Here is an 11462-nt window from a genome sequence, read left to right on the forward strand (position 1 = left end):
ACATTTCTAACAAGCTGCACAGGAACCTAATGATGCTGGTCCATTTACGAACCATTGCTCTAGGATACCTGAAAACATAAGTATGGGGAAAGCTACAAATCTTGCCATTTTCCTCTCATTTTCATGATCTTTGAACATTCATGGGCAGCTCTACATCCCAGAAAACAGCAGAAGTGAGGGAGGAGGCATCAGGAAAGAGCCCAGGATCTCTCAGCCAGAGCTAAATGCTCAAAAGGAGCTTCACAACAGTCCAAGGGTAGCCTTCATGGGCTCTTCTCTCCATTCTCACAGGCTCTAACTTCAAGAATGGAGGCAGAAAATCACTCCACAGTGACAGAGTTCATTCTTGGGGGACTAACAAATCGGCCAGAGCTCCAGCTCCCCCTCTTCCTCCTCTTCCTAGGGATCTACATGGTCACCATGGTGGGGAACCTGGGCATGATCACCCTAATCCGTCTCAATTCTCAGCTTCACACCCCCATGTACTTCTTCCTCAGCAATCTGTCCCTTGTGGACATGTGCTACTCCTCTGTCATTACTCCTAAAATGCTGGTGAACTTTGTGTCAGAGAAGAATGTCATCTCCTACGCAGGCTGCATGTCACAGCTCTACTTTTTCATTGTTTTTGTCGTTACCGAGAGTTACTTGCTGACAGTGATGGCCTATGACCGCTACGTCGCCATCTGCCACCCTTTGCTTTATAACATCATCGTGTCCCAGCAAGTCTGCTCCATGCTGGTGGGTCTGGCCTACATCATGGGGCTCATGGGCTCAACAATAGAAACTATCCTCATGTTAAAACTGCCCTATTGTGAGGTCCTCATCAGTCATTACTTCTGTGACATCGTCCCTCTCATGAAGCTCTCCTGCACTAGCACCGATGATGTCCAGATGGTAGTTTTCCTTTTGGCTGGATTCAACATTATAGTCACTGGCATAACAGTCCTTGTTTCCTATGCCTTCATCCTCTCCACCATCTTCCGCATCAGCACCACAGAGGGCAGGTCCAAAGCCTTTGGCACCTGCAGCTCCCACCTGGCAGCTGTGGGAATGTTCTATGGCTCTACCGCGTTCATGTACTTAAAGCCCTCCACGGCCAGTTCCCTGGCCCAGGAGAACGTGGCCTCCGTGTTCTACACCACAGTGATCCCCATGCTGAACCCCCTAATCTACAGTCTGAGGAACAAGGAGGTCAAGGCTGCCGTGCAGAAAACATTGCAGAGAAAATGATTCTGATGTAAAAGTTGTTATTCTTTCCATTTTAAATGTAAGCTGTTGTAAAAGCCAGAACGAAGCTCTCTGATGTTGGCCCAACCAACTCGACATGGTTCCCTCTTCATTCCCTCCCTCTCTCTTCTCTGGCTGACTCTGAAATCAGCAGATTTCAACTTCATGCTTTCTTTCATCTGGGGTCTATTTTCTCTCCTGAGACTATTAGCAAACATTTATTATCTTAGTTGCAATTTAACATAAACTTTAAACTTACCACATTGATTTTGAGAGCCTTTCATTGTTTTATTACTTTCCATTGAGAAAATGCTACCATATCCTCTTCTTACTTTTTGTTCTTGGAAATACACAGGACAAAGAGAGGTGTATTTCAAGGTCAACAAGAAGTGAAGCACAGTTTCATACAGACCTTCCCCCTCTCCTCTACCTTACTCGTCTGTATTTATTCTTGCCCAAGAAAGTCTATTGATCCCTTTATTCAACTGCCTTACTAACAATAATAATAATAATAATAGCAGTTGATGTTTTTTGGCTGCTTACTCTGAGCCACACACTCCTCAGTGCTTCATATTCATTATTTAAATGAAACTTTGCCACTATGGGTACTATTTTTACCCTCATTTCACAGATATTTCACACAACGTTATATGTCTGGGGAACAAACAACACTGGGCTTCAACCCCAAGACTAGATGACTCCAGAGCCCATACTCTTGGTCATTACATTCACCTCTTCAATTCATGCAGTGTCTAGACATGCTGTCTTCAACTCAAGCTGCCTTTATTATAATCTTCCACTTTTAAATGATTCCTGTAATTTCCTCAAATCACCTCCTTTTATCATTGACCGTTCGTTCTTCCATTATTGGCAACTTTTTCCAGATGACTAAGGAAAGATTACACAATGCTGATCATCATGCCACAGTTTGCCTGGGACTTCCCAAATTTTAACACTTAAAGCTCAGTATCTCCTGAAATGTCTGAATTCCAGGCAACACAATATATTCACCCTGGATTACACATGTTGCAAATGCCCTTGCCAACCTCACTCAGAAAACTCAGTTTTCATAGGACACAATTTCTTTCTCCTTTGCCTGTAATATCAAGGATACAAGCTATAAAATAAGCAGCCTAAGTCTTACCATTTATAGCTATTTTTGGCACAATATTTTATCAGTGGGTCATTATGGGAAATAGAAATAACTCTAGGTTTCTCAAGCTAAAAAGGATTTAATACAAGGAAATACATGCTTACAGTTTTGTGAATGGACAGAGAAGGACCGTGGGAGTCTCCATTAGAATAATGAGTCCAAAGCAACTCCACAATAGATATGACCTAGAAATCAGGAAGCTCCTGCTGTTGTTGTCACCACGAAAAATACATCTTAAATTCAATAAACTGGCAAATGAACAACAGCACAGTAGGATAACATTCAAAACCAGGGATTCTACAAAATTATCATCACTTGGAAACTTGTTAGAAATGAAAAGCTTCAGGCCAACGCAGACCTGCTGAAAAACTGGGTGGAGCCCAGTACCTGTGTTTTAAGAACACTCAGGGGGCTTCTGGAAAATGGCGGTTGGGAGACATGGCAAAAAACACCTCCGTGAAAAATACTAGATAAAAGCCAGAAAGTGACCCAGAACAGCAGTTCCAGTGATGCACCAGCTGGACAAGGTCTGCTAAATCCACAGGGACCGTGCACTTGGTGAAACCAGGAGTCTGCATTCTGAAATGAGTGAGTAAGCTTGCTGAATATCCAGCAGCCACGCTGCAGTGTGGGGAAACAAGTGGGTTGGCATTTGGAGTCAGATTATTTTTTTTAAAAAACCCAAAAGCAACTACAGATACGGCAGCGAGAACCACACAGTGAAGCATGCCTCAGTATCTGGCGTGGATGACAGACTTTCACACACCCGCTGCCAATTGTCTCAGAGTGAGTAAGGCAGAAGTTAGCCAAAAGTAGAAAAAAACTACGCCCCTTACAACCATCTTCCTGGCAGGCTGGAAACAGTCCTGCCTGGCGCTGGCACCACACCCCAGAGCTGCACCAAACAACCCTGTGCAAAAGGAACTGTTTCCAGCAACATGCACATACACCACAATATTGCGTGGACAAAAGCCTTTCACGTACCCGCAGCAAACTGTCCCAGAGCTAGGAAGGCAGAGCTATGCGAAAAGGGGGAAATTAACATGCCCCACACAGCCATCCTTTCAGCAGGCTAGGAACACCGCTACATGGCCCTGTGGCACAGAACTTCCCTTAAGGGACAATGCGCACTTGTGACATAGCAGCCCTCCCTCAGCAGAGGCCCTAGGAGGGCACAGCATGGAAGAGAGACTCACTCAGAAATCTCAGGGACCATACACCAATACCAAGGACTTGTGGGTCAGCAGCAGAGAAAAAGTGTGGTGAGAGTGAACTGAAGGTTTAGACTCTTGCAACAGCCTTAAATCTCCAGGAACACCTGAGAGGTTTGATTATTAAAGCTGCCCTCCCTCCCTAACCACTCAGGCACATGCCCCACATTGAGGGCAGACAGCATGAACTACACACGCAAACTTGGTACACCAATCGAACCCCCACAAGAATCAGATCCCCACACACCACCAAGATAAAGTTGGGGAGAACTGGCTTGAAGGGAATAGGTGGCTCGTGGACACCACATGCTGGTTAGTTACAAAAAGTGTATGCCACTAAGCTGTAGAACTGACAAATTAGAGATTAGTCTTTGAATTAGCATACATATCCTAAAAGAAACCTATCAAGTTAAGCAAATGCCAAGAGGCCACAAACAACAAAAAATTTTAAAGCATATGAAAAAAACAGACGATATGGATAACCCAAACCCAAACACCCAAATCAAAAGATCAGAGGACACACAGTACTTAGAGCAATTAATCAAAGAACCAAAGACAAATAACGAGAGCATGGCACAGGATATAAAGGAAATGAAGAAGACCCTAGAAGAGCATAAAGAAGAAATTGCAAGAGTAAGAAAAAAAAAAAAAATAGACGATCTTATGGAAATAAAAGAAACTATCAAGCAAACTAAAAAGATTCTGAATAATCACAGTACATGACTAGAGGAAGCTGAACAGCAAATTGGTGACCTCAAGGACAACAGAATGGAAAATGAAAGAACAAAAGAAAGAATGGGGAAAAAATCGAAAAAGTCGAAATGGAACGCAGGGATATGATAATGTAAAATGTCAAAATATCAGACTCATTGGTATTCCAGAAGAGGAGGAGAAGGGTAAAGGTCTAGAAAGAGTATTCAAAGAAATTGCTGGGGAAAACTTCCCAAACCTTCTACACAACATAAATACACAAATCATAAATGCCCTGCGAACTCCAAATAGAATAAATCCAAATAAACCCACTCCGAGATATATTTTGATCAGACCATCAAATACTGAAGAGAAGGAGCAAGTTCTGAAAGCAGCAAGAGAAAAGCAATTCACCACTTAAAAAGGAAAGAGCATAAGGCCAGGTAGTGACTACTGAGCGGCCACCATGGAGGCAAGAAGGCCGTGGCATGAGATACTTAAAATTCTGAGAGAGAAAAATTGCCAAACAAGAATTCTTTATCCAGCAAAGCTCTCCTTCAAATTTGAGGGAGAGCTTAAATTTTTCACAAACAAATGCTGAGACAATTTGCTAACAGGAGATGTGCCCTACTTGAGATACTAGAGGGAGCCCTACCAACAGAGAAACAAAGAAAGGAGAGAGAGAGATGGAGAAAGATTCAGTACTAAAGAGATTCAGTATGGTTCATTAAAGGACAATAAGAGAGAGAGGGAAAAAATATATCTGACAAACATAAACCAAAGGATATGATGGCTGATTCAAGAAATGCCTTCACAGTAATAACATTGAATGTAAATGGATTAAACTCCCCAATTAAAAGATACAGACTGGCAGAATGGATCAAAAAACATGATCCATCAACATATTGCATACAAGAGACACATCTTAGACACAGGGACACAAAGAAATTGAAAGTGAAAGGATGGAAAGAAATATTTCATGCAAGCTACAGCCAAAAGGAAGAAGGAGTAGCAATATTAATCTCAGATAAAATAGACTTTAAATGCAAGGATGTTATGAGAGACAAAGAAGGCCACTACATATAATAAAAAGGGCAATTCAACAAGAAGAAATAACAATCGTAAATGTTTATGCATCCAATCAAGGTGCCACAAAATACATGAGACTAACACTGGCAAACCTAAAGGAAGCAATGGATGTTTCCACAATAATTGTGGAAGACTTCAACACATCACGCTCTCCTATGTATAGATCAACCAGACAGAAGACCAATAAGGAAACTGAAAATCTAAACAATCTGATAAATGAATTAGATTTAACAGACATATATAGAGCATTACATCCCAAATCAACAGGATACACATTCTTCTCTATCACTAACGGAACTTTCTCCAGAATAGACCATATGCTGGGACATAAAACAATCCTTCATAAATTTAAAAAAATTGAAATTATTCAAAGCACATTCTCTGACCTCAACGGAATATAATTAGAAGTCAATAACCATCAGAGACTTAGAAAATTCACAAATATCTGCAGGTTAAACAACACACTCCTTAACAATCAATGGGTTAAAGAAGAAATAGCAAGAGAAATTGCTAAATATATAGACATGAATGAAAATGAGAACACAACATGTCAAAACCTATGGGATGCAGCAAAAGCTGTGGGGGAAATTTATAGCACTAAATGCATACATCAAAAAGGAAGAAAGAGTTAAAATCAAAGAGCTAACGGAGCAACTGAAGAAGCTAGAAAATGAACAGCAAACCAATCCTAAACCAAGTAGAAGAAAAGAAATAACAAGGATTCAAGTAGAAATAAATGACATAGAGAACAAAAAACAATAGAGAGAATAAATAACACCAAAAGTTGGTTCTTTGAGAAGATTAACAAGATTGACAAGCCCCTAGCTAGACTGACAAACTCAAAAAGTGAGAAGACCCATATAAACAAAATAATGAATGAGAAAGGTGATTGTGGGTTCTGAAGAAATTTAAAAAATTATAACAGGATATTATGAACAACTACATGCCAACAAACTGGATAATGCAGAGTAAATGAACAATTTCCTGGAAACATGTGAACAACCTAGACTGCCCAGAGAAGAAAAAGAAGACCTCAACCAACCAATCACAAGCAAAGAGATCCAATCAGTCATCAAAAACCTCCCCACTTATAAATGTCCAGGGCCAGATGACTTCACAGGGGAATTCTACCAAACTTTCCAAAAAGAACTCACACCAATCTTACTTATACTCTTCAAAACAGTGAAGAAAATGGAACACTACCAAACACATTTTATGAAGCTAACATCACTTTAATACCAAAACCAGGCAAAGATGCTACCAAAAAGGAAAACTACCGGCCAATCTCCCTAATGAATATAGATGCAAAAATTCTCAACAAAATACTTGCAAATCAAATCCAAAGACACATTAAAAAAATCATACACCATGACCAAGTGGGGTTCATTCCAGGCAGGCAAGGATGGTTCAACATAAGAAAAACAATCAATGTATTACAACACATTAACAAGTCAAAAGGGAAAAATCAATTGATCATCTCAATAGATGCTGAAACAGCATTCAACAAAATCCAACATCCCTTTTTGATAAAAACACTTCAAAAGGTAGGAATTGAAGGAAACTTCCTCAATATGATGAACAGCATATATGAAAACCCACAGCCAGCATAGTACTCAATGGTGAGAGACTGAAAGCCTTCCCTCTAAGATCAGGAACGAGACAAAGATGCCTGCTGTCACCACTGTTATTCAACACTGTGCTAGAAGTGCTAGCCAGGGCAATCTGGCAAGACAAAGACATAAAAGGCATCCAAATTGGAAAGGAAGAAGTAAAACTGTCATTATTTGCAGATGATACGATCTTATTTCTGGAAAACCCTGAGAAATTGATGATACAGCTACTAAAGCTAATAAACCAGTTTAGCAAACTAGCAGGATACAAGATTAATGCACAAATGCACATAAAGTCAGTAGTGTTTCTATATGCTAGAAATGAACAAATTGAACTCAAGAAAAAGATACCCTTTTCAATAGCAACTAAAAAAATCAAGTACCTAGGAATAAACTTAACCAAAGATGTAAAAGACCTATACAAAGAAAACTACATAACTCTACTAAAAGAAATAGAAAGGGACCTCAAAAGATGGAAAAATATTCCATGTTCATGGACAGGAAAGCTAAACATCATTAAGAAGTCAATTCTACACAAAGCCATCTACAGATTCAATGCAATCCCTATTAAAATTCCAACAAAATACTTTGCAGACCTGGAAAAGCCAGTTATCAAATTTATTTGGAAAGGGAAGATGCCTCAAATTGCTAAAAACACTCTAAAAAAGAAAAACGAAGAGTTTTTGAGGACTTAACTCCCTGACTTCGAAGCTTATTTTAAAGCCACCGTATTCAAAATAGCATGGTACTGGCACAAAGACAGACATATTGATCAATGGAATCGAACTGAGAATTTGGAGATAGATCCCGAGACCTATGGCCGACTGATCTTTGATAGGGCCCGCAAAGCCACTGAACTGGGACATAACAGTCTTCTCAACAAATGGGGCTAGGAGAGTTGGATATTCATATGCAAAAGAATTCCCAAATAATTGAAAGCTGATGGACTTCATCACCAGTAGATCAGTCCTATGAGAAATGCTAAAGGGAATTAAGCAGCCCGAAAGGAAGAAACACTAAACAATTGACTGAAACCACAGGAAGAAATAAAGATTTCCAGTAAAGACCACATGGTAAATATAAATACCAATATTACTGTATTTTTGATTTGTAACTCCACTATTTACTTCCTATAGGACCTAAAATAAATAAACTGTAATGACAAAGATTCTCTTCCAACATTATAATGAATAAATAAGACAGTCCCCCAAAAAAAAACAAAAACAACAACAGCATGGTACTGGCACAAAGACAGACATATCAATGAAAGGAATCAAACTGAGAATTTGGAGATAGATCCCCAGACCTATGGCCAACTGATCTTTGATAAGACCCACAAAGCCACTGAACTGGGACATAACAGTCTTTTCAACAAATGGGGCTGGGCGAGTTGGATATCCATATGCAAAAGAATGAACGAGGACCCCTACCTCACAACCTACACAAAAATTAAGTCAAAGTGGATCAAAGACCTCAATCAAAAAGACAGTACCCTAAACCTCCTAGAAGATAAAGGAGAGAAACATCTTCAAGACCTTGTATTAGTCAGTCACTTCCTAGACCTTACACCCAAAGCACAAGCAAAAAAAGAAAAAATAGATAAACAGGAACTCCTCAAACTTAGAAGTTTCTGTACCACAAAGGAATTTGTCAAAAAGGTGAAGAGGCAGCCAACTCAATGGGAAAAAATTTTTGGAAAACATGTATCTGACAAAAGACTGATATCTTGCATATATAAAGAAATTCTAAACTCAATGACAATAGTACAGACAGCCCAATGATAAAATGGGCAAAAGATATGAAAAGACAGTTCTCTGAACAGGAAATACAAATGGCCAAAAAAACACAAGAAAAAATGTTCAGCTTCACTAGCTATTAGAGAGATGCAAATTAAGACCACAATGAGATACCATCTCACACCAATTAGAATGGCTGCCATTAAACAAACAGGAAACTACAAATGCTCGAGAGGATGTGGAGAAATTGGGACTCTTATTCATTGTTGGTGGGATCGTATAATGGTTCAGCCACTCTGGAAGACAGTCTGGCAGTTCCTTAGAAAACTAGATACAGAGTTACCCTTCGATCCAGCAATTGCACTTCTTGGGACACTCATGTTGAAACCTGCTCACCTTGTCTCAAGATGCACTACAGAGCATCAAGGTGATGGTCATTTGTCCACTGTATGGGGAGCAGAACTCCTCTGAGTCAACATGCTGGTAGGTAAATATCAGGAAGAAGACCCAAGAAGAAAGCATAGGGGAATCTCCAGTGCAGTCTGGGTCACTTGGTCCAGTCACTTTTTCTTACTCATAGGGTCATCTTGCAGTTCTGAATTTTATTGATTATGGGGTTTATTTTAGGAAAAGATATATTTTCCCCATAATTTCTTCTCTTATGTCATTTTCATACAGCACAAAGTAATAGTCTAAGAAATCATAAGAGATTTTTAAAAAGTGTTTCTATTTCTTAGAGTAAAAAGCAAACACTGTATACATTCATTGATTTATATTTTGGATGTTCAGAAAAAAAGGTGTTTCCTTCCACTAGGACACACTGCAATATGTTGAATAAAAATGCTAATGATTTTCTTATTTGAAATCTCCCCTCTGGTATAATCAGACACTTGCTATTCCAGACTCCTGGAAGGTAAATCAGGATAATGTTACCCAACATCACCCAACCAGACGATCCCACTAAGCACTTTGTTTCCAGAACAAGTGGTAAGAAGAATCCAGGACAATCTAGAATTTATAAAGACAAAGACAAAGACAACGTCTTCCAGCAACCAGCTCTGGTGTGTGGAAATCGAGGAACCACTGCACAATAACCAGGCTCTACCCAGCCATGACCTTAGCAGTGTTTCCAGCCTTTTGTACAAAGATTAATGGCAGATCCCAGAAAAGAATCTAATAATATAGAAGGAATTTCTGACCCAGGAGCCCCACAGCTTATCTCATAGAAACCAGATGCGCCATAAAATACGGGTTGAAGGCTGTTTTAGAAATTCCAGTCGTGGTGGCACCTCAACCCCCAAAAGGCAGATAAAGCAAGATCAGATACGTTCATAAGATGAACGACCATAAGCATGTGGAAAAGGCCTGCTTCCTCCACATAGATAGTACACTTGCACTTCAAAAAAGAGTAGTGAGTTAGAACCCTAGCAACCAATTAGCTCAAGATTTGATAAGCCCACACCCAATCAGGGCACAGGACACCACTCAGCAGACACCCTTCTCTCCCAACACCCTTCCCTCCCACTGTGGTTTTTTTCTTTTAAAAATACTGCTCTCAGATAGAGAGCCGGAGCCATTTTCTTTCTTTTTGCTGGCTCCCACCTGCTTTCTTCCTCTAATAAATCTTAAACTTTCTACTCAAAACTTTGACTCACTGCGTTGTGTGGATTCTTGAACAACTCTGACCTAACAATTAAAATACATCCCACTTTACCAGGAAGCAGTTAAGAGGACAAGGCTTGAAGGTTTCAAGGAATGCAAAAGGAAGCTTAATAACCATCACTCTTCTAAAGCAAGAGAAAAATCGCATAGCAAATCTTCATGGCAAATTACATGCATGTTTTCCTCAAGAAACTACCAGACTTAGTAGTGGAGGAGTCTGCGGGTCATTTACTCTAGCCCATAGTTCCAGGAGAAGATCTGAGATAAATGCATTTCCCTAATCCAAGGAAAATGCGCAAGAATCACGTGGAAACTGAAGATGCTGAGGACTGCACATAACTTCAGCACTGGAGGAATGAAGGATGATGAGGGAATGAAAACAAAAAGGGAGGACAGCAGGCCTGGGTGTTAAAATGTTAATTTCTTTGACTACAAAAATCACCTGATGGTGACACCCATGCTGATTCAGGGGAACTGGAGATAAGGGGCTATTTTATGCAAGCAAACACTGATGCTATTTTGATCACAAAAGGACAGCCCAGGCAAACATTATACTAATTAACCATCAGCAGGAACCACTCCTGAGGGCTCAGGGCCTCATAGTGATGAAAGGCCAGTTGTGTCGAACTGGAGTAGTCACTAATGACAAAGAAGCAGGAAAGAGCTGAGTAAATGACACCACATGGGAAATGCAGTTTTTCCTCTGTCATAAAGCTCACTTATCATTTTAATAAAATAACACTGAAATAGAAGAAACCTACTGTACTGGTTTGAATATTATGTCCCCCCAAATGCCATTATCTTGGATGTAATCTTGTTTGGGCAGACGTATCAGTGTTGATTAGACTGTAATTCTTTGAGTGTTTCTGTGGAGATGCGCCCCACCCAACTGTGGGTGATGACTGACTGGATAATTTCCATGGAGGTGTTACCCCACCCATTTAGGGTAGGTCTAAATTAAATCACTGGAGCCATATAAATGAGCTGACAAATGGGGGGAACTCAGTACAGCTGTGAGTGACATTTTGAAGAGGAGCTACAGCCAAGAGGGACACTTTGAAGAATGCACAGAAGCTGAGAGAGT

At 40.1% G+C, this 11462-nt stretch overlaps 1 protein-coding gene across 1 annotated transcript; it reads left to right on the forward strand.

Annotated features, from left to right (window-relative positions):
• The first annotated feature begins 306 nt into the window (after window positions 1-306).
• On the forward strand, window positions 307-1230 carry LOC119538721 (olfactory receptor 151-like). The gene has a single exon (XM_037841840.1). The coding sequence runs from the start codon at window positions 307-309 to the stop codon at window positions 1228-1230; it is 924 nt and encodes a 307-aa protein (XP_037697768.1).
• The last annotated feature ends 10232 nt before the right edge of the window (window positions 1231-11462 follow it).

The sequence above is a fragment of the Choloepus didactylus genome, chromosome 6, assembly GCF_015220235.1.
Source record: "Choloepus didactylus isolate mChoDid1 chromosome 6, mChoDid1.pri, whole genome shotgun sequence".
NCBI lineage: Eukaryota > Metazoa > Chordata > Mammalia > Pilosa > Megalonychidae > Choloepus > Choloepus didactylus.